General features: G+C 36.9%; 1 protein-coding gene across 3 annotated transcripts; it reads left to right on the top strand.

Annotated features, from left to right (window-relative positions):
• Window positions 1-1216: 1216 nt before the first annotated feature.
• glt8d2 (glycosyltransferase 8 domain containing 2) lies at window positions 1217-23725 on the top strand. Of its 3 annotated transcripts, XM_062065712.1 has the most exons (14): window positions 1217-1362; window positions 2797-2883; window positions 5071-5211; window positions 6583-6707; window positions 6892-7028; window positions 15717-15763; window positions 16896-16988; window positions 17058-17241; window positions 17335-17452; window positions 17527-17611; window positions 17685-17797; window positions 17872-18038; window positions 22220-22332; window positions 22686-23725. In XM_062065712.1, exons 6-14 carry the CDS (start codon window positions 15745-15747, stop codon window positions 22862-22864), a joined length of 1071 nt encoding a protein of 356 aa, XP_061921696.1. In that variant the 5' UTR covers window positions 1217-1362; window positions 2797-2883; window positions 5071-5211; window positions 6583-6707; window positions 6892-7028; window positions 15717-15744; the 3' UTR covers window positions 22865-23725. The 3 variants fall into 3 exon arrangements, with proteins under 3 accessions (XP_061921696.1, XP_061921695.1, XP_061921697.1); XM_062065711.1 differs by lacking the exons at window positions 1217-1362; window positions 2797-2883; window positions 5071-5211; window positions 6583-6707; window positions 6892-7028 and adding an exon at window positions 7055-8975 and having other exon boundaries at window positions 16951-16988; XM_062065713.1 differs by lacking the exons at window positions 1217-1362; window positions 2797-2883; window positions 5071-5211; window positions 6583-6707; window positions 6892-7028 and adding an exon at window positions 12285-12522 and having other exon boundaries at window positions 15720-15763; window positions 16951-16988.
• Window positions 23726-25130: the final 1405 nt, after the last annotated feature.

Raw genomic sequence — 25130 nt, 5'->3', positions numbered from 1 at the left:
AAAGGCAGGAATAAATAGCTCTCGGATTAGTGCCCGGGAGCAGATGAGCGTCCAGAACACTAATCAGAGGCAGGTGAAAATAATCAGCACCCATGACAACCAAGAAACACAAACCCAAGGGTGCTGGAACAGAACTAAGGGAGTCTTAAACTAAAACAAAACATGATCCGGGCAACGGACCATCACACGTAGCAGCATTTAGATGTACTTTTCTGGTTTATTGTTCTGAAGTGGACATGTAAAGTTGTTCAGACATATGCACACCGGGTAGGGGAGTACAACTTTGTATTCACATTTATATTAGGTCCTAATTTTGCACTCCACTGACGGATAATCCTATGGAATACTCAACAAACCTTTTTTTGGTCAAGTATAGGGATCTATTCCATTGCATAGTTTAGTTTTTTTTGCTCGTATCTACTTTTTGCAGGAAGATGTAGGCCCCTTGCGTATTCAAGAGTTTGGGCGCCAGCTTGGCTCGGTTGACCACCACTGTTTTTCACTTCGGGAAGAAGTCCCACGACAGAATTCAAGCAATTTGGGGAGTTAACGAGCTGCCGACTTCTTTCTCATCTGTGATTGGTCAAATGTTGAAGAGCCGACGCACTGATTGTCAATGACACAAACGCAATTATGTCGTACCTACTCCCATTTTTTACTTTTTTCTCGATCGACCATAACACCTCACCATATTTGGCTTTTTTCACATTTTTGCCTGTTTTAGGTTCCCCGGGGCGGTCCTTGGCTCGCGGCCAATTTTGGCGTCAAGCCGTAACTTATCAGTAAACATATTTATATATAGTCAATTTATTTGATATTGAAATGTGTTTATTATTTCTCACCAATCAGCCCTCTTGAAGCTGTCCACTTAAGCTCTCCTTTGCAGCTGATAGTTAACAGGTGCTAGGTGGCCCATACAGACGCTGCTGGCTTCATGCATCAGTCACTTGTAGTAAACTCCCACTTCGATGCTGACTTCTTTTATTAGAAACTCTAAGATGTCCAGGAGTTTGAAACCGTCTTCGTCCACGGTGGCTGTAAGATCTAAAAAGAGAGAGAAGCAAATTTTGACCAACAATGAACCTAAACAGCGCCTATTTAAAATATTGATTTATATATCAAGTGCACATTTAATTACCATATCCCCAGTGTTAAATATGCAGTGTTAACATGCATTACATCTATCAGAGTTATTACAACAACAGCTGGAGTAAAACGCCCCCCAGTGTTAGTGTTGATTTCCGTCGTTAAACGAGACAGTGTTAGAGGTACTCTGATTAGCCCCGCCCTCCAGCCCCTCCTCGTGTCCACACCCTGAAGAATTTTCTGGAAGCCATATATTCTGAATGTTTAAGGACTGTGGTAAGTTGCTTCTCCTCTCTTACTAAATCAATTATTTGTCTTTTGTAGCATCATGTCAGAATTTACTTTATATTGTTGCTCAATATGTAATGAAGTTATTTGTGTACGGTTTTGTATCTAAAAAATGTTTTATTCTAAAAGGGCTAATGTCACCCAGTGAATGCTAGCTTAAATGTTAGCCACCTCAGACTTCGTTTTTGCGCGGGCTGTGGGAGAATTTCAAACATTATGTGAAATAGAATATTTAATATGTAAATTGTACATAATTATATATACTGTATAAACCTGGAAAACTTATATTTTACTCACTTATTCACAAAATACTGGTTTTCACTGTAGTATAGTGATGTACATGTACACTTGAGTACTTAAAATGCCTAATGGAGTGCTTCAGTACTCATATCTTTTAATTATTATTTATATTTTTATTTTATTTATGTATTTATTTTTCTAACTTTTAATACAAGGGTTTTTCGACCACGGAGCACAACATTAGAAGAGTCATTTTAACACGTTTGTTACATTTACAGGAAACATTTAAGCCCCAAAATAGATTATTTTTGCACCCAGTGCAAATAACGCAGAACCTTTGTCATTCCGCGCCCACAACAGTGGAAGCTAGGTATGTTAGCCGCTTGGCTAGCAGACGAGGCTAGCAGAGCCCTGGGCGGACAGGTGAGTTTACCGCCGCTGCCACGAAGCGAAATGAGGAACTCGTATAAGTACCACCGTGTTTCTATGTCTAATATCAGGTTAGTGTGCCCGTTAATTTTATCATTGTATAATCTTGTGACTATATGCTCCGTGTACAGGCTGGGAAAGGGAGAGTTAAAAGATGTCAAAGTATTGTAAGGACGCCACTCGCGCCGTTATCAACAGTTGACAGCCTTTAATGAATGTCGTAACCCGACTACTGTAAGCTGTATTCAACGCCAAAATAAATATATAATAATGAACACACAGAAACCGTCTTTTACTCTGTTCTTCGTTACACACACAGACCAAACTTGAACCTCCCCTTGCTCTGTAAACTGCATGTAACTGGCTTCAAGTTTATCAGAAACCAGAACATTTGTAACTATTAAATAAACTAACATAGGGCTCAGTCCGTTACAGTATAGATGTGCATATATATATATATATATATATATATATATATATATATATATATATATATATATATATATATATATATATATATATATATATATATATATATATATATATATATATATATATATATTATAAGTATTTATAACTTTCACAAATGCATTGCAGTTCATAAAATAATAATTTAAAAAAAGGTTGCAGTATTACATATACCCAGAACTGTGATACGTTGACTTCTTTTCTGGCATTCTGAATGAATGTGCATGTGGATGGATCTTTATTATGTTGCTCTAATCCTGCTTATGTGCTATATACTTTCTACAGGGAAAATGCTGGTAAAAGTGAGACTGGGTGATGTCCAAAAAGTTGTTAGAATAACAGAACCATATTTATCGGACTTTTTGAATGCAGGTAGGAATTTGATATTGTGAAAGTGATGTTTGCACACAAGCTTTAACTGTGCTATGAGCAGAGTATGTACACAGCCTTGAATGTCTGGAAATACAGTGTTTTCCAGGTTTGAAATCAGAATCATGTATGTAAAACACACAAGGAATTTGACTCCGGTAAAATGTGCTTTCTCTGAAACAATGAACGAAAAAATAAAAATAAAATATATAAATGTGCTGGAAATGTGAACAATGTGCTGGAAAATGCTGGAATTACTCTATGATGGCCAGTGTCACAATCTAAAAATGTATTGATGTAATTTTGTTGCTTCCGGTGTAAGCATCAAATGTGTCTGGGTGGGGCAAGCCCAGTTATTTGTCATGCAGTATATATATATATATATATATATATATATATATATATATATATATATATATATATATATATATATATATATATATATATATATATATATATATATATATATATATATATATATATATATATATATATTTATATATATATATATACATATGTCTATTTAAAGCTTTGGCTTCTTTAAAAAGTTTACATTTTATCTTGAAAGTGCTGGAAAATAGTTAGAATTTTGCTCCTAAAAAGCTGTATGTTAGTTAATAGCACTGTTTCAATTAAATGAAAATTCAGTTGAATTTAGTTATAGAAAACTGCTCTCACTTTATAACTAATGGTAAGCACAAAGTTTATATTATAACTCAAATGATAGGTTTGAATTCCAAATTTAGTGTCTGTAACTGGGTTTCCATTACAGATTTTTTGCAAAATAAAAGCAACATTTCTAAATGATGACAGTCTAATTGCGCATGAAATCTTATCCCGCAAGAATTCGGCATAGGAAGATGGACTCTCCAAAAATCCATATAACAGTCCGTATTCCTATGTTGTTATAACACAAAATGGCTTCAAACACTCACAAAATGCTACAAAAACCCATAAAATGACTTAAAAAACACACAGAATACTACAAAAACCCATAAAATGACTTAAAAAACACAGAATACTACAAAAACCCATAAAATGACTTAAAAAACACACACAATACAACAAAACCCATAAAAAGATTTAAAACACACATACAATATCCCCAAAACACACAAAATACTAAAAAAACACACAAAATGACTTAAAAAACACACGGAATACTACAAAAACCCATAAAAAGACTTAAAACACACATACAATTACCCCCAAAACAAACAAAATACTCAAAGAACACAAAAAATGACTTAAAAAACACACGGAATACTACAAAAACCCACAAAAAGACTTAAAACACACATACAATATCCCCAAACCACACAAAATACTCAAAACACACAAAATGACTTATAAAACACACGGAATACTTCAAAAACCCATAAAAAGACTTAATACACAAATACAATACCCCCAAAACACACAAAATACTCAAAGAACACACACAATGACTTAAAAAACACACGGAATACTACAAAAACCCATAAAAAGACTTAAAACTCACATAAAATACCCCCAAAACACACAACATACTCACAAAACTCAGAAAATTACTTAAAACGCACATAAAATACCCCAAAAACACACTACATGACTTAAAAGACCCACAACATGACTTAAAAACACACAATTTACTCAGAAAATGACTTTAAACACATAAAATACCCCACAAAACACACATAACACTACAAAAACCCATGAAGTTACTTAAAAAACACACAAAATACTCAGAAAATGACTTAAAACACACATAAAATACCCCCAAAACATCTGCTTCTACATTGTTAATGGCGAGGTTACTAAACAATCACCTGTTAGCTAACCAGCGTGAAGATATGCAGATAAGATTACAGGTATCATAAATCATGTTTCATTTTATGTGTTTTTTGAATTGAGTGTGCAATTTCACATTTGTTGTCCCTTTTTTTTGGTAGCCCTATTTGAAATTATATATAGGTGTATCAAGTCATTAGTCCCCCCGCGACCCCGAAGGGAATAAGCGGTAGAAATGGATGGATGGAAGTCATTCGTTTTTTCTAATGATAATTTTTCTTATATTTGTGTATACAGTATTTGTTTTGACTGGGCCTTTCAACTTTGGCTGTATGTTTCGCTTCAAAATAACTGATTTGAAACTCATTTTAAAAATATATCAAATGACCTGTCGGTTTCTGCTTTTTTTCTGTTTCTTAGCATTTGCCAAATTCGGTGTCCCAGCTGTAACAGAAGGTGTCAAAGTTGTTGACAGTTCAGGGACTGAGATAGATGATGATGTTTTTGACGAAATTGTGAAGGATCCATCCACTGGGGTTCTAACCATCAAATACGAAACAGGTTTGTTACTAGGGATGATGTTTGATAAGGAATTATCGAGTTCGAGCCTATTATCGAATCCTCTTATCGAACCGATTCCTTATCGATTCTCTTATCGAGTCCAGATAGGTTGTTGTATATGGAAAAAAACACACAATATTTGGTTTAACAAAAGCTCACTTTTATTATATAATAAAAAAATAAAATCTAATAAATAAATAAATATTGACTGTTACCCACCTAAAAAAATAAAATAAATAAATATTGACTGTTGTTACCCAAAGTATTTTAAGTGGGATTTTTCAGAGAAACAAATATATACAGTAACACAAAAACAACCTGTCTCTGTGATCACTATAGGTGTATAAATAATAATATAGTGTTAAATAAAATCAGTCCCTTGGGCACAAAACTGAAAATAATACAGCTCTCCAAAAAGTGCACTTCTGCTGCTATTTAACATAACTGTTTGTTATGATGCTTTGACATTTTTGCACTTTATTTCTTTATTGAAAGAACATTCTATGAAGAGAAAAGTTCTTTGCAAATGTGGTTACAATGCTAATAAATGAAAAGTTAAAGCTAAAAAAAGAAATACACTTTATTGAGTTAACATTATTTCTTTATGGGGGAAAAATGTTATGAGCTAGAGAATATAACAACTACACTACCCAGCATGCAACGGGAGTTACGAGCATGCGCTGTGATTTTGTTTTGTTTACAAGGAAAGAAAAACAAAAGTTAAAAAAGGGAGATATGTTGTATATATATGTATGTGCTGCGGTTGTTTTAAGAATGTTGCGACAGCTGCCGTAAAGGAGGTGCGTTGCTATGTTTCCGGTTGGTCGTAAAAGTGTTCGTCATGTGTTTTACCCTGCTAAAATCTCTCAGTAAAGTTATTCGATGGATTATAGCTTTTGTTTTGAACTTTATTACACCTTGGAGCGCTTTTTCCCGTCCATTGTTTTCCTGCTTTCGCTATCTACGCCTAATGACTGAGCTACATGACGTCATTTATTGTGATGTCCCACGGAGCATTTCTGGTCGGGACGGGATTCGAATAAAGAATCAACTCTTTTCCTTTACTATAGTGGTCTCGATAACGGGTACCGGTTCTCAAAAAGGGATTCGAGTCCGAGGACTCTGTTCTTTTCTTATCAAACAACCGGGAAAACCGGTTTCGAGTATCATCCCTATTTGTTACCGCTTTAAATTTGTAAGCTATATTAACATATTTATTCCAATAGTGAGAAGAGGTAAATCTTTATTTATAATCAAGCTAAGTAACTTTTTTTTTCAAAGCAAACCGATATTCTCCATTAGATTAGGTGTGGGCTTATGAGCAAATTGTGTCCAACATGTCTTCTTTTTCCTTTTTGCAATGGTGGTTAGAATCTGTCTCAATGGTAACCTCTCCAAAGTCCCAATCATCCGTTTGTTCATCGGACTCAGACACAATCATCCTTGAAGACACTCCTACCAGAAAGCGTCAGAGGCTGAACTCTGAAGCTATGCAAGTAAGACTTCATACAGGCACTAATGCTTTCTATTGAACAAGGATTAAAATGGTTCGAACAATGATCTTAAATTGCATCGTATGAGGGATATATGTTTAAGTTATGTCCAGATTTTAACATTGTTTTGTACTAAATATAGATTTCTTAAACTGTTTTATATTTTTGTTTGATATTTTTATTTCAGCTGGTGAAATCCATTCTTACCAAGAAATCAGGTGAAGAATATATAATAAATGAATACAACCAAACTAAGTCCTTGACAGATGAGAGCAGAAGAAAATTGGTGAATATACTGGCAGCTGAGATGACGGACAAGAATGGGTAAGTTGTTTATTACTTTAGATTGGCACATGTGTTCTTATTTAGGTTTCAGAGTAATTTTAAATCTAAAGTAAATAATAAACTCAAGAGTAATATTTACACTAATCAGAGTTAAAAAAATAAGTTGAACAACACTACAGTGTTACAATTTTTGACTCTATTTAGTGTCCATTTAACTATAAATTTAACACTGGAAAGAGTAAATTTAACACCAGACAACACTCTACAGTGTTACAATTTTCGACTCTATTTAGTGTTCATTTAACTCTATAAATGTAACACTATGGAAAGAGTAAATTTAACACCAGCTCAGGTTAGGACCATATAGACTCGGGTATAGTGTTAAATTGAACTCTTTAAGTGTTGATTTGACACTATGGAATTTACTGTGTAGGCACACAAACACAGTCAATAAATGTTACTCGCTTGTGTGATTTATTAACGAGAACCAGAGATAAATCCATAGTTTCCAAGCCAACGCATCAATACGAGGAGCTATTGGTTGTCCTACAAGTCACCGTATAGGTGCCCTTATGATGACATCATATTGAGACATTTGCATGTAGTTCTAACAAATTATAAGACATTAGATAACATAAAAACATAAGTACTTGTGAGGGAAACAGAAATGTGTTTAAAAAACTACTTCGAATATACTATATTTGGATGTACACATTTTTTTTGTCATTGTGGTCAAATGTAAGTGAAATGTACGGACATTTTCAAGGCCATTTGAGTCAGTTTTGCCCAGAAGTGTCACGGCGCGGATTCGAACCCATGTCTCTCATAATTCTGAGTGTCACAAATCCTCCTCTGGCTTCTCGCTCGAACACGCCCCCGCTCACGCTGGACGCAGAACGCCCACGCAGCGACAAGGCTGCATGCAATCACTCATCAGCACACCTGGGCTTGACGAGAGGGAGTGGCATAAAGAGACAGCGAAGCCAGCAAAAGGGATTCAAACCGGATTGATAAACTGATCCGGAAAGCCGGCCAAACTATTGGCACGCAGTTGGAGGTGTTTGTGTCTGTGAGGGACAGGAGGACACTGGACAAACTGCTCGCCATCACGGACAATCCTGCCCATCCAATCCACCTGACAATTAAGGGACAGCGGCGCTCATACTCCAACAGGCTCCTTCAACTTCCTTCCCGCACTGTGCGATTCAAGAACTCCTTCATTCCGATTGTTTTTAAAGGGCTTTATAAATAAAGTTGGTATGGTATGGTACTCCATCCAGCTGTATAATCACTCGCCATACAGCAATAGATGACATCTGCCTATTATCTGACACCTGACATGTTAGCTACTTCTCTTTGTTTATAATGTCTATCTTCTATTTCCTGCTGGACCTACTCTCTATTTTATGCTGCTGCTGTTGTATATACTGTAATATTGTACATGGTCATTGGTATATATTGTATATATGTTATAGACATAATATAATATATCTGTATATAAATTATTCTGTACACATATTATGTATATATTCGTATATATGTTAGATTTTTTTATAGCTTTTTTAGTCTATTTATACCTGCATTGTCCTTTCCATCCTTACACTTTCCATCATTGTAACTGAGCTACTGTGTTGAACAATTTCCCTTGTGGATCATTAAAGTTTGTCTAAGTCTAAGTCTAAGGAGACCTTCGCCAGAACGTAGTCAGTCTCACCTGAGTAAGCATCACGTCTGGCACCTCTCCCTCGTTCCTTGCTCACCTTCTTTGTGCTCTTCCTCGTTCCTGTCTTGATGTCCTTTGTGTCTTCCGCGATCGTGTCTTGCCTCACAACCTCCTTGCCTTCCCCGATCCTTGACCACTGTTTGGACCCTGACATCGTTGCCTCTCTCCAGCCCCCGACTGCTTGCCTTCCTGCTGACTACCCCTTCGCCTCCCCCTTTGGATTCGACGAAAGATACATCCAGCACGCACGACAACACCCTCTGGTAAATTCTACATTGTCAATTCCACACACAGTCTGCATTCACTCACTAGTGGTAGCATACACATCCCACACATTCATCAAAGGTTTAAATAAACCTTCAAAAACGCATTTCTGCCTTGGTGTCGCCTCCTTCCCTTTGCCTAGTACACAACAAGAAGTGTCTAAACTTGATATTTCTCTCATTTTAATTTAATCAAACACGCTAAAATTAATCCAAAGTGGGTCAAGAAATGCTATGCAATTTAAAAACAAACCATTTCAGTTTTGTGGTAAAGTGTACAAAGGAATCCTCTCTGAATTTGCATTATTCTTTACTATCATTATTATTATTATTATTATTATTATTATTATTATTATTATTATTGTTTCGACAGCTTAATTGCCTTTGAGAGCTTCAACGTACACCTAAGCTTACCACATTTGCAGACACGTGTAGACGGGAGAAAATAAGTATGACCAGTCTTACCATCACAGGACCTACCAAATGTATGGTGTTAAGAACACCCAAGTTGTTGGCCACTTTGTTTTGCAAGTGCAATTTTGGGGATATTTGGGCCATTTCCAGTTTTAATTTGCTTTTATCTGTAGATATGCCAAGGGCCAATATAAAATGAGATCAGTTCAGACAGTCTTGAGCTTCCCTTACACTTCCTGGTTGCGCAGCTAGCCGTTTCATGAGTATTGTAGTTTTTAAAGAAAAAGCACAACAAACGCATCATTTTCTAATTTCACTCACTAGTTGGGTTGATTTGTGGGCGCTTTAAACTATGCAGAACATAATGCACATGGCTAAATATATTGAATTATGGTTTTTGTTTGCTCCAAATTGTGCACCTATTGACAAAGTTTTCACAAAATAGAAATAAATATTTTTGTTTTATTAAACAAGGAAAGTTAAAATGGGAGCGAGTGATTCCAGTCTTGGCAAAAGACATGCCCTCCATCAGGAGAGGGGATTGGGGGTGGGGGACGAGTTTCATTCTCCAACATGGATCATGAACACCAGGACTGGCAGTCGCCGTCCTCCCTTCTTTCAGGCAAGTAGCCATGCATTCTTCATACATATATTGCAAATCATATTTTATCATAAAGTATCTACTATGTGTTGTTTTCTCATGCCCTTTATTGCCAGCATGAGAACACACAATGTGCTACTTTTGTTTTTTGACAGGAAAAAGTTCATTAATGTATACTTAAAGCCTATGTTTACATACAAAAAATGTCTTCAAGATGGTGGTGGTGGATTGTGTTTGCTTTTAGAATAATTACATGTGTTGAATTGTATAGTTTTTCCTTGTATTAAAGTTGTTTAGATAGTTGGATTGTATGATTCAAATAATCCACGCATTGTAAATATACTGTATGTTTAGATCATAGTAGCAATGCACTTTTCAATGTGTTTTATATAAAGACGTGTTTTGTGTAGAAACCTGTGTTGTGTAATGCTTTAGGTGTGTGTTGTCATCCACTTTTATTGTTAAATATGTTGCCAATGTACACAACTTAGTGATCTAATTGGTGATATGAGAATATGATCTTGCTATAAGATTGTTTAGATGCGTTATAAAGAGTAGTTGTTCAATGGCTGGCCCGTTCTGGAGCTTTTTGGAAGGGAGTGTTTCTGAACTTAATCAGTTCCAGATGTTTTTTGGCAGCTTTAAACAATGACAAACAAACCAGATACTCATGCATGGAACGGACGGTGCGTCCTGCTGTGAGTGCTCCAGATGCGTTTGCAAATTCTTATCACACCTCCTTGGCCTCAAAAGTTAATAAGAAAGTTTTGCCTTTTCGTTGTGACTGAAATGAAAAGGAGAGGATAAGGTAGACATTGTTACGTGTTTTATTTGGTGGATTTCCTGTCGAGAGCTAGAAGGCAAATAATTTCCTTTTTGAATCACAAGTACCAGGAAGGAAGCGCTCAAAAAAAAAAATACAGCCACATCAATACTTGCGCGAGAATGCAATTGAAAGGACTTTCCACCCCTGGCAACTCACTTGCATTAAAGTTCCTAAAACACAATTAAATGGATACTGTCAGTGATGGGCAAGATACGTGGAAAATGTAGTAAGCTAAGCTACAAAAGTAGCTTGCTACATCAACACTACATCAGGGCTGCCATAACCTAAGGGGGTGGGGGACTTGTGGCCTCCCCTCACCAACCTCCCGGCCTTCAAACCTCAACACCCCATCCCGCCCCAAAAACACAGTTTGAAAAAAAAAAAAAAAAATCATGATTTTACTCAACAGAACAGCAACAATGCAAAAATATAATCCATTTTAAAAATAATTTTGTTCATGAATACAGATCCTTTACCACAGGCGCACGCACATCTGTGCGGTTGTAACCGAGGCCAGTCGATCTTGAGAATATAATGCTGGCGATCCAGAAGATTGCCTCTGCTTTTAGCTCAGTAGTCAGCACGCTCGCCTCTCACACCGGCGACATGGGCTAGCGCCCCACTTGGAGCAGTAGGAAAAAAGAGAGATAGTACACGATCGCTGCACAAAACAGAGCTGTCTGTGATTGACAGCCATGAACACCAGTCATCACATTCCGCTATCAAAACCGGGAGCCCCTCATTGGGTGGGGGCCTGTGGTCTTCAGACCAGGTAATCCTGTGCATTAAGGCGGCCCTGCACTACCTATTTATAAATATACAGTACAGGCCAAAAGTTTGGACACACCTTCCCCTCATTCAATGCGTTTTCTTTATTTTCATGACTATTTACATTGTAGATTGTCACTGAAGGTATCAAAACTATGAATGAACACATGTGGAGTTATGTACTTAACAAAAAAAGGTAATAACTGAAAACATGTTTTTTATTCTAGTTTCTTCAAAATAGCCAACCTTTGCTCTGATTACTGCTTTGCACACTCTTGGCATTCTCTCGATGAGCTTCAAGCACACCGGTGAAGTGAAAACCATTTCAGGTGACTACCTCTTGAAGCTCATCGAGAGAATGCCAAGAGTGTGCAAAGCAGTAATCAGAGCAAAGGGTGGCTATTTTGAAGAAACTAAAATAAAAATCATGTTTTCAGTTATTTCACCTTTTTTTGTTAAGTACATAACTCCACATGTGTTTATTCATAGTTTTGATGCCTTCAGTGACAATCTACAATGTAAATAGTCATGAAAATAAAGAAAACGCATTGAATGAGAAGGTGTGTCCAAACTTTTGGCCTGTACTGTATATCTCAATTTAATGACAACTTACCACCAAACAAATAGGCAGAGAAAAAAATGCTCAGTTTGATTGTGATGTTATGATCCGTTGCCCGGATCATGTTTTGTTTGGTTTTGGACTCCCTCAGTTCCTGTTTTGTGCACCCCTGGGTTTGTTTTCTGTTACCATGGGTGCCGATTGGTTGCAGCTGCCTCTGATTAGTGTCTGGGATGCTCACCTGCTGCCAGGCACTAATCAGAGTGCTATGTAGTCTTGCCTTTTCCCGTCAGTCAGTCTGGCTTCCTGTCAAGACGGGGACTATGGGGTGTTTGTTTTCCCGAGATGCAAGAATAGTTGGATCGGACATGGCTTGGAGGTAAATACATGATTTATTTTAAACACTGACAAAAGGAACAAACAAAAGGCGCGCACAAGGCGGAGGTGCAAACTTGACTATGAAACGAAATCTTACACTTAACGTAGACTAAGGACATGAAACAAAAGAACTGCTAAACGTGACATGAATAAACAAAAACTTATTGGAACAAGCATGGAAACGATCATGGAACAATGGCATGGAATGAACGCATGAGTGACAAGAGTAACAGCAGATAATGTCGCCAGGCCGACCAACAGAAAAAGACTGGCTTAAATAACAGTCACATGATTAGTGACAGGTGCGTGAATCAAAATGTGCAACAGGTGAAACAAAACAAGGGAGTGAAAAAGCAGGAACTAAGTGACCGAAACACAAACAGGACATAACTAAAACAAAACATGATCAAAAGACATAACACTTCCTAGTTTGCTTCACGCAACAGGTAACTGCAACTAGTTTTTGATTCCTCAGTATATGCTAGCTTCCACGCTAGGCTCTATAGTTTTTTGATTCCTGTTTTATATTGTTAGCTTCCATGCTAGACTCTACTTTGCTCTGTCTTCCAGTGCTATGTGCACGCTTTGTTTGTTCCTGTCTGATTTATTGGTAAAATAAATCATCTCCTACCTGCACGCGGTGTCCGAAGTCTGTCTGCATCTTGGGAGAACGACCCCCGCATCACCAAGCGACCAAATCGTTACATGTTAATTATAACAAACACAAACTGGAAACATGCCTTCTGCCTGACTTTTTAACATTTATTTTCATTTGAAAGTTGCGTTGCCGCATACAAAATGAGGGACAAAACACTAGAAATAAATGACATAAAAGGCAGTTTTACAATAATAACACAAAATAAACACCTAAATATATACTTTCTTTTGGGATGAAGACTTTTCAGCACAGGATAAATGACTGTTTTAACAGAAACCACATTGGCAAAATGACAATAACCTGGCCAAAGGAAAAGTGCAAAACATTTGTTTCACGTAAAAGATATGAACAAACTCCATCTTTGTATGAACGGAAATCAATAACATTTAACGTATTTTTATGCAAGGACTAGAATCTTATGTAACGTTTATACCAGTGTGTAACTAAGGAGCTTGGGTTAACAAATGAGCAGAAAACAGGCCAAAATTATATGTTTTAGGAACTCACATCAATGTTCCACCACTCGCGTTTCCGACTGCTCGCCAACACGCTCTTCGGAGCAAACGTCATAGCGAATGTCCCGCAAATTGCAAAAGGTCAAAATGATTGCCCTCTTCTTTCTTAATTTTCTATGCGCAATAATTCCGTTGAGGAAATATTGACTTTGATTGCACAAAATACTTGAAATTGCCACAAATGCTCCGAGACCGAGGCATGTTTATTTCCGTAAATACTGCATCACATTGGACGTATAATCAGTCACAATTGGCTAAAGTTTTGCCCGAACCTTAGCCAATCGGGACTCATCATACGTAACCCAACCAATCATCATGGATTTTCTCCGTATCAATGGATGTTCTCATTTATCCAGGTCATTGCATTTACTCCATATATTTTTTTTTTGGTTTTCCCTGGATTTGCAGTCCATTTGCTCTCTTTGTAGTATGTACTGGGAGATGTAGTTAAAGGGGAACTGCACTCTTTTTGGAAATTTGCCTATTGTTGAGGGACAAGAAAACGTATGTTGTTGTTTTTTTTCTTGCATTCTAACTCGTAATAATCGGCTCGTTCCAGGTGGCTAGCAATGCACCTAATGGGAGCAAGCCATTCTGCATTGAAATCAAATACATCCAAAAACTACCAACAATACTTCATTTATGGTCAGTATCCTGTATGATAACTAAGCTGTGGCAACATTGTTATTGTAAGAGCAAACACTGAGGAACTCTTTCTAGCGCAGTAACACATTGGCTTGTGACGACATGCTACGATTCTTAGCCATAAGCTAGCTTCTGCGTCAGCAGCTGAATGGGTTTTGAGTTTGTAATGCACAACACAATGCGATAAGACACCAATCTTTACATGAACAATCATATTACAGTATTTGTAAAGTATTAGCCTGTGGGAGTCGAGGTAATGAGGTGAGAGAGCAGTACTTCTGAGCCGGTGAGTTTATCAGACATCCTTCAACAACAACTTTCACCCCGAAAGTGTGTCCCCATATATCTGGTCCCATCCCGCCTATCCAACAATCCCCAATCTGGTGATGTGAACACTTAGTGAACCCACTACGAGCCCACATTTCATGTTTTGTTCGTACACAGCTAGCTTGACAGTGTATTTAGTTGTAACAACAAGCATGACGTACTGCAAGTATCATGATCACATTTATAGTGACTCACTCGATGGACAGTTTGATACAGCTATCCTGGGACGTTTTTTCCAGTTGATTTTGGGTAAGCACTACATTTCTGTCTCCAAACTCCATATTTAGAGCATCAAGTCACACTCGGCCTCCGTCTGCTCCAACGTTTTACCCTCTTCTTCGTGCTCGCTTCTAAAAGCAGCAGTTCATCCTCCGTATATTCAGCTTCAAAAAGATAAGTTTGTGTGTACAAAAATAGCCTTCTTCGCTGTCAGTTACCAAGTCTGCCATGATTAGAACACAAACACGTTTGTTTCAGGAAGTAGGAACACATATTTGTTGACGAAAGTCAGAAGTACACTGCTATGGGAACGTAAATAAATGTGCTGAGGAAAGAAGTTCCGGTAATGCATAAAATGACCATAATAAGGTAAATATTGTACATATAACATATTGTTGTTAATGTGTCTGTTACTACATTATATATGGACTTGCAGCGTGTATATAAAGTGTTGATGGGGGGTTTAGAAGTTGTTATGGCGGACTTTGAAGGATACAATGTTGACTTCCAATAGCCGCATCTTGGAAGCATTTTTTTGTCATGAGAATCCTAAAGAAAAAGACATGTGACGTCACCATGGAGGAGTGAAGGATACCAGTCACTCATGAAGTAAGCTACCACCGCCATGCTTGACTGGACACAAAACACACTTATTTTGCTACTCACTTGTGTTGCTACCTGCTTCAACAATAATGTCTGTGTGTTGACTCATTTTCAGTGGAAAGTTTCAGTGTCTCTTCAGAACATATACCGACATAATTCTTTCTGTATTGCAAGTCAATTCTTTGAAATTTGTGGCTCTCAAGTGACTTGATAATATTGTCGTTGCAGCAGATGTTCCCGCAAATAAGCATGAACTATGGCTCTTCTGAGAAAAAGTCAGTACAAATTTTTTTTTTTCATGAATTATCATTGTAAGATACACTTCTATTTGTGATTTAGCACAATTAATTATGAGTTCAGTGCACAAAATGTGATTAATTGTGATTACATTTTTTACTTAACTAACGATAAATGATTAAGAGATTATAAGCGAACAAAACGTCACTCAAACAAAACGTCGCACTTCAACAAAATTCCAAACGGACCATTTGGGGGAAGTTTGAGTGAAGGCAAGATTGTTTTGTAAATATCTCTGCCATGCCTTCACGTTTGATTTCAAATTATCGTGACTTATGCAGATCCCAAATACACATAAGCAGGTACCAATAGGTGAGAAAAGTTGGTTTTGCATTATAGGGCCCCTTTAATGTTTTCATAATAATAGAATGATTTTCTGTTCAGTGGAAATTGTATCGCTCCTTGTAGTAAAACAACTACAGTGCTTGTGAAAAGTTTTGACATGCATTCCCAATGCTATTGAATGATAAATGTTTGACAGGTACTGTACATTTCTATTTCCAAAAGTTTAAAAATGAAACAAAATATGAATTGTGCAAACATAGCATATAACTTCATATGTTAATTTGTGTTATTTAAAGTGATGCTTCCATTCTTGTCATGATAAGTCATGACTATTGTGGTTTTGTTGTCAACTTCCTGTGTTTAGAATCACTTCTTGTCCTGGTGCTCTTATTTTTTCAGTATTTCCTGTTTGGTCTCTGTGTTTTGAAGCACCTTTACTTTCTGTTCAATGCCCTGCCAGCACACCTCTTTGTTCAAATGGTCCTCTTTGTTAATTAGTTTTATTAAGTCTAGTTTTACTTGCATTCCACCGACCGTTCCCTGAATTCTTGGGGTCACGCCGACAGCAACGCTCACCAAACCGTGACAGAATGATCCAGCCCTGAAGGTTGGGGACCACTGGTGTACACAACACAGTAGCCTAAGTGGCAATATGAAATGGGAGGTGTCCTGGCTGGTCCACCATCATCATCATAGCAAAGCTGATCCAGGGTGGCCATGGTTATGCTAAAGCTAATATTTTTATACAATATAAAACCATTAATTTGCAGCTAATGTAGGAAATGTACAGTTTACACCTTTAAATCTTAAATCTGTGTGTTTTAGTCAATGGGCTCCTCCTGGTGTTACTGGTGCTGATGCTGTGTCTCCTCCTGCACAGCGCGCTACTCAGAGCCTCCATCCGCCGCAGACCTTCAGGTAAACGCAAATGCATTTTATTAGTGTGGATATTTTGAGTAATGTTTACTAAAAAAAAGTCTTCCGAAGGTCACTGGAGGAATCTTGGTATAGCTAGACAGCCAGAGGTGGATGACGTCATCCCCGTTGTCGTCTGTGCGTCGGAGGAGCGCGTGGGCGCGACCATGGCGACCATCAACAGCGTTCGCAGCAACACGGACCAGCCTGTGTTCTTTTATATTGTCACCCTGCGGGATGCCGTCACATTGACCAGGTAGCCGGAACCTGAACCAATATGCAGGATGCCCGGGGGTGTACGTGGGGGTTGTCTATGGCTACATCATGACGTCCAGCGCTCTCCTTGCAGACGTTACATAGAGGAAACGCAGCTGAAAGGCATCAAATATAAGATTTTGGAATTTAATCCCATGGTTCTAAGAGGGAAGGTGAAAGCAGACTCATCCAGACCAGATCTGCTCCATCCCGTACGTCTGTATGCATAATGCAGTTCCCTTTTTTGTATTAATATAAAAATAATTTTTTAAATTTTTTTTTGCAGCTTAATTTTGTGCGCTTTTACCTACCGCTGCTTGGAATTAACCATAAGAGGGTGATATACTTAGATGATGATGTCATCGTGCAGGGTACGTATCATACCAACACCAAGGGCTTGAAGATGAGTTGTCTGCAGATCATTTTTGTACTTCCCTGCTTTAGGTGACATCAGGGATCTGTTCAGGGTCAAAATGAAGCCCGAACACGCCGCTGCTTTCGCCACTGACTGCGACCTCCCCTCCACTCATGAGATGGTGCGCAGTATCGGCATGCAGGCAGGTGCACGTCACTCAGGTTTGGAGTCACACACAACAATGCAACTAATCCGCTTTTTTTGTTGCCCCCATAGACAACCTATATGGGCTTCCTGGACTACAGAAAACAGGAAGTGAAAGACCTCGGCATCAACCCGAATGACTGCTCTTTCAACCCTGGTGTGTTTGTGGCCGATTTAAGTGAGTGGAAAAAACAGAAGATCACCAAGCACCTTGAGAAATGGATGGAGGCCAATTTTAGGTAGGGTGGTGTTATTATCAACATAGCATAAAAGCTCTTATTGACCTGAAAATATGAAGCCAAATTATTGTATTTTCCGCACTATAAGGCGCACCGGATTATAAGGCGCACCTTCAATGAATGGTCTATTTTAAAACCTTGTTCATATATAAGGCGCACCGCATTATAAGGTGCACCGCATTATAAGGCGCATAGAATAGACACTACAGTAGAGGCTGGGGTTACGTTATGCATCCCGTAGTTGCGAGACCTGTTGTGGCTCAATATTGGTCCATATATAAGGCACCAGCTTTTGAGAAAATTGGAAGTTTTTAGGTGTGCCTTATAGTGCGGAAAATACGGTACATACAAAACCCAAAACCAGTGAGGTTGGCACGTTGTGTAAATGGTAAATAAAAACAGAATACAATGATTTGCAAATCCTTTTCAACTTATATTCAATTGAATAAACTGCAAAGACAAGATATTTAATGTTCAAACTTAAAAATGTAATTCTTTTTTGCAAATAAGTTAAAGTGCCAATGATTGTCACACACACACTAGGTGCGGTGAAATTATCCTCGGCATTTGACCCATCCCCACAGGGGAGCAGTGAGCAGCAGTGGTGGCCGCGCCCGGGAATCATTTGGTGTTTTAACCCCCAATTCCAACCCTTGATGCTGAGTGCCAAGCAGGGAGGTAATGGGTCCCATTTTTATAGTCTTTGGTATGACTCGGCCGGGGTTTGAACTCACGACCTACCGATCTCAGGGCGGACACTCTAACCACAAAGCCACTGAGCAGGCAAATAATCATTAACTTAGAATTTAATGGCAGCAACACAAAAAAGTTGGCACAGGACTATTTTTACCACTGTGTTACATGGCTTTTCCTTTTAACAACACTCAGTAAATGTTTGGGAACTTAGGAGACCAATTTTGTAAGCTTTTCAGGTGGAATTCTTTCCCATTCTTGCTTGATGTACAGCTTAAGTTGTTCAACAGTCCGGGGCTCTCCGTTGAGGTATTTTAGGCTTCATATTGCGCCACACATTTTCAATGGGAGACAGGTCTGGACTACAGGCAGGCCAGTCTAGTACCCGCACTCTTTTACTATGAAGCCACGCTGTTGTAACAAGTGGCTTGGCATTGTCTTGCTGAAATAAGCAGGGGCGTCCATGATAACGTTGCTTGGATGGCAACATATATTGCTCCAAAACTTGTATGTACCTTTCAGCATTAATGGCGCCTTCACAGATGTGTAAGTTACCCATGCCTTGGGCACTAATACACCCCCATACCATCACAGATGCTGGCTTTTCAACTTTGCACCTATAACAATCCGGATGGTTCTTTTCCTCTTTGGTCCGGAGGACACAACGTCCACAGTTTCCAAAAAACAATTTGAAATGTGGACTCGTCAGACCACAGAACACTTTTCCACTTTGCATCAGTCCATCCTAGATGAGCTCGGGCCCAGCTAAGCCAGCTGCGTTTCTGGGTGTTGTTGATAAATGGCTTTCGCTTTGCATAGTAGAGTTTTAACTTGCACTTAGATGTAGCGACAAACTGTAGTTGCTGACAGTGGTTTTTTGAAGTGTTCCTGAGCCCATGTGGTGATATCCTTTACACACTAATGTCGCTTTTTGATGCAGTACCACCTGGGGGATCGAAGGTCAGCAATATCATCGCTTACGTGCAGCGATTTCTCCAGATTCTCTGAACCTTTTTAATGATGTTACAGACCGTAGATGGTGAAATGACTACATTTCTTGCAATAGATTGTTGAGAAAGGTTGTTCTTAAACTGTTGGACAATTTGCTCACACATTTGACCCTCGCCCCATCCTTGTTTGTGAATGACTGAGCATTACATGGAAGCTGCTTTTACACCCAATCATGGCACCCACCTGTTCCCAATTAATCTGTTCACCTGTGGGATGTTCCAGATAAGTGTTTGATGAGCATTCCTCAACTTTCTCAGTCTTTTTTGCCACTTTTGCCAGCTTTTTTTAAACATATTGCAGGCATCAAATTCCAAATGAGCTAATATTTGCAAAAAATAAAGTTTACCAGTTCAAACGTTAAGTATCTTGTCTTTGCAGTCTATTCAATTGAATATAGGTTGAAAAGGATTTGCAAATCATTGTATTCTGTTTTTATTTACCATTTACACAACGTGCCAACTTCACTGGTTTTGGGTTTTGTATAAAAACGCAAATATTTAAATTTAGTAATGATAAGTTGTCCATGAGAAAGTAAAACGAAAAAAAACATACTTCTCTTTAACCACATTGACTAACAAGCATCCAGAATCTGCTTAGTCAGCATTAATCAGATCCTCCGGGATTTCTTGATCAGGCCAATTCATGTAAATTCAACCAACCTATACAAACATTTAGGGGGCCTACTTCATAATGAATTTCTGACTTATAAATGTTGTTACAATGTTAGATACTCGTGTTAAAAATGACCAGAGCGTCAAATCTTAAGGGTCTTGCGTCATGGCGTGAGCTTGCACGCAGTATTTGATGCCCCTGTTTTGCAGTGCGGCTACGCTGTGACATCACAGCGAGGTGGACCTACTTATTTAGACATTAAGTCAAACTTTCTAACGTAATGGGAGGAGCTCCTCCCTCTCTGTTCCAGGCTAAAAGGAAACAGCAAAAAGGTAGGATAAAGTATTATTATTTTCACCTAATCTTGGCGTGTGCATTATAACAATGACGTGCGAGACAGTGACATATATGCTAATAATTGCAGATGTTTTTTAATGCAGGTCTGATTCAATGTTGTGACCGGGTGAATCTATATAATGTTTATGAAGTTTATTTACGACCGTGTATGGAAAAAAAGTAGATATATATTTAAACAAGGTTAATTTCTGGAGAGGTACCAGTCTGGAAAAGGTGTTAGCTGACTCAAACTGAGACCTGATTTGGAGGCCACCGTACTTGATCTAATTTTGGAGATTTCCTGCATTTTATGCTGCAACAATAACAAAACAAAAAAATGTATCATCAAAGGACTGAATACGGCTGTGAGTTTGTTACAAACAACAGTACGACAAGTGTAACACGCACAAGTTTCAGTCCCAATAGCTCAGCGGCAACATTTTAATGCACATTCAAAATTAAATAAATAAATCTATATTTAAATAATTTCCTTCTGTAAAATTGTATTATTTAATTATTTATCTAATTTCATTATTTTATGATTTAATGATTCATTTAATTATTTCACGATTCAATTATTTATTTAATTCTTTAATGATTTGACGTGTAACCAATTAGGCGTTAAATAATATCCTAAATGTGTCAATTTATTTAATGTAAAATTGCATAAAATTAGTTAATGCTTTAATTCATTTAATTATTTTATGATTGAATTAATTGTTTAATTATTTCACGATTTAATTGTTTTTAACGATTCAATTATTTGTTTAAATATTTCACAATTGAATCATTTGTTTATTTAATCATTTGTTTATTATTTCACGATTTGATTATATGTTTAATTATTTAATAATTTGTTTATTATTTCACGATTTAATTATGTTTGATTATTTGTTTAAATATCTAATTATTTAAGTAATGATTTCATTATTTAATTAATTCATGATAAAATTAATTATTCCACAATGTAATTTACTCTTTCACGATTTATGTATTTCATGTAAATAATTAATTATTTTATGATTTAACTCATCTTTGATTAATATAAATATTGACGATTCATTAATTTGCCAGGTATCCAATCAGATGTTAGCACCCGCCCTCTGACTTTGACAGATATAATTAATTCATACATCGCTGACACACAAGTTCATGAAATAATTAAATAAGTCATTAAATTATGTAATAATTAAATTGTGAAATTATTAATTAAAAACTACAATAATTTAATATATAATTAAGTTCTGAAATAATTATGTCAATCATGGAATAAATGATTACATTTAATTGAACAGTAAATTAATTAATAACACATTTATGTATTTAATTCCAATTATGATTACTTAATGATACATTCAAGTAATAAGATGTATTTCTTCACTTAAATGGTGTCCCTTTTTAGCCCTCCACAGCTAGATACTTCCAATACAAGATACAATTAATTTATTGCCTTTCAAGGGAAAGAAAATGAAATGATTGTACTTAATGAGAAATAAAGTATTTTAAATTGATGTGATCCTTTCTACCAGGCTAAACATCTACAGCAGCGCCATGGCCGGAGGTGTGGCCACCCCACCCATGTTGATAGTTTTTCATGACAAGTACACAAAGCTGGACCCACTGTGGAACGTCAGACATCTTGGTAGTATCATTTTACTACTTCTAGAACAGTGGTTCTCAAACTTTTTTTACCAAGTACCACCTCAGAAAACACTTGGCTCCGGTACCACCATAATGACCAACATTAAAATACCAGTAGAGTAGTAGGCCTAATTACTCATTAAAAACCAGTCAGAGGTTTCTTTTAAGAAGTATATTTAATATTTTGGCCACTGTAACATAACACACAGTTTGAACAGTAACACTATGTTTAAATCATATATAATGAATCAAATATTCGGCGCCTGCGTATCACTCGTGGTATCCATACAGTTTGAAAATCACTGTTCGAGAATGATAGAAATGAACCAAAGTCACATAAGTCAATCATTTTAGGTTGGAGTCCAGATGCTCGCTATTCAGAGAGCTTCCTGCAGGAGGCGCACCTGCTGCACTGGAATGGCCCATTCAAACCGTGGAGGTACCCTGCTGTTCACATGGCTAGTTGGGAGAAATGGTTCATCCCCGATCCTTGTGGGGAGTTTTCTTTGATAAGACCAGAGAGCGATGAATGATAAAACTTGTGGAACCAGCGGGCCGCTTGTAACAGTGACTGTATGAACATAAATGTATAATCACATTGGAACCAATTCGGTACCAATTCCACATACCTGGGAATCGATACCAGTACTCAATGGTACCAAGGTGTTAATAAATGTAATTTGTTTATTAATAAAATCTTTATTTAACTGACAATGATACATATATAATGCATTTTAATTTAGGCAATGCAAGTATGCATTCATTTCAGGTTTTCCTAGCCAGGAAGTAGTCTTTGCCAATAAGTAGAATTCGCCAGAGTTGTCTTTTGTTGAGCCCTACAAAGTGCTTGTACTGTGAGTATTGTATTTATTACACATGTGCATCTTAGTTGTAGTTTTGATGACCAAATGTCCAATGTAAAATTGCTAATGCTAATCAGTAGTATGTACTGTATATGGCATATCTAATGAATTAATTAAGGGCCTGACCTCTGAGGGCTTTTTTATCAGGCAACAAAAGTATGGAACTAAGGCACTGTTACATTCTAAGTAAATCGGTACCTGGTGCTACTAATCAATCAATCAATCAATCAATGTTTATTTATATAGCCCTAAATCACAAGTGTCTCAAATAATTGAATTTGGTTGGTACCTATAAAAATACAGAACTCTGTACTAATCCCTCCTCATAATAACATTACACAATTGCCTATGTATTTGATTATTGTATTTTTATTTTTTTATTTTTTTTTTTACAAACAATTTGATGGATAACTTGCTTTCAAATTCTAAGTCAAGCAGATATTTAATTATTTATTTTTATTCTAACAAAAAAAATCAAGCTAGTGTATCTGTTTACATACATTTAATTTGTGTTGTATTACATTTAATTTGTGTTGCATCTCACAGATAAATTATTTTTTATCTAATGTAAGTTATAATTGTCTTGCTTTAGTTCTTTATGTTCAGTTTTACAGTGTTTCAAATTAAAAGCTGTGATACAGAACTCAACTTGACTCTTTGAGAGCCTGCTGTATGTCTGCTGCTGACCTACTCTAGCAAATACCAACATTAGCAGAATAGAAAACCTTTACAGACACGTTTATTTATATTATTATTATGTATTATTTTAAAATGTTTTTACTATTTATGGAGTAGTGTTATTCCAAAAAAAGGCAAAAGTTTGCTTATGAATGTGTATTGTACAATTGTTACTTACATATTTCAAGTATATATTTCCAATGTAATAGGCTCCAGCACCCCCGCGACCCTGAACGGGACAAGCGGTAGAAAATGGATGGATGGAATTTGTGTAATCTCGGTGGTGTTCCTGTGTACTACAACATCGAGCCCACATACCGCCATTGGTACTCGTACCATAGTTTGAGAATTGTTGTGTGATATTACTTAAAAGTGACTTTATGTCATGTGATTTCATGTGTGCACGGAATGGATGGTAAAGTTATTTTTACGCTAGTCATTGTTCATAGTTGTACCACATAGTCACATGCTCATTATTTCTGTGAGATCTGCTTAAAATAATTGTTTAAAGATATAATAAATAAAACAAATTGTAATAATACGAAAAAAGATCAGAAAATGGGACAGTACATACACTTCACTTTCTAAAATAATATTTGCATTTATGTTAATATTCTTTGTTTTTTAACTGTTGGATTTTTTGCTATCCCATTGTTTATGTTAGATTACATTTTATTTGAATTTGGCTGAAATAAAGTTTTTGATACAATTATTTATTGAACCAAATAAAATATGTTAATTATGAATGGGTTCCAACACTAAAAAAAATAAATAAACACTGTAGTTGTAGGCAAACTGCACTAGAGAGAGTGAGAGTCCCTGATCTCATAGCTCCTGGCAAGAGCATAGGATGTTTGTGTTTTGTACATTTGTAAACAAAACCAACATTTAAGAGGTTGAAAATAATTTGTTCCTTAAATATATTTTATTTTTGTGGCGCGCGTGTGCGTATATGTGGGGAGATTTTATTTATATATATATATACACTACCGTTCAAAAGTTTGGGGTCTTTGGATTACAGCTAAGTGCATTGAAAACATAAAATGTAGATTGTTACTCAAACTGCTTTAGTAAGATGGAATACAAGCTTAGCAGAGAAGAACTCTAAAGTCAATTTATCGGAGATTTTCGTCAAACCATGTCAAGTTTTTTCTCATACCAATCTTTTTACTTTTTCTTATGCCTTCTGATCTCTCTCTCTCTCTCTCTCTCTCTCCCTCTCTCTCTCTCTCTCTCTCTTTCTCTCTCTCTCTCTCTC

Source organism: Entelurus aequoreus, linkage group LG12 (genome assembly GCF_033978785.1).
Source record: "Entelurus aequoreus isolate RoL-2023_Sb linkage group LG12, RoL_Eaeq_v1.1, whole genome shotgun sequence".
Lineage (NCBI taxonomy): Eukaryota > Metazoa > Chordata > Actinopteri > Syngnathiformes > Syngnathidae > Entelurus > Entelurus aequoreus.
Note: the sequence above shows the minus strand (reverse complement) of the source record. Positions and strands in the feature narration are given on the sequence as shown.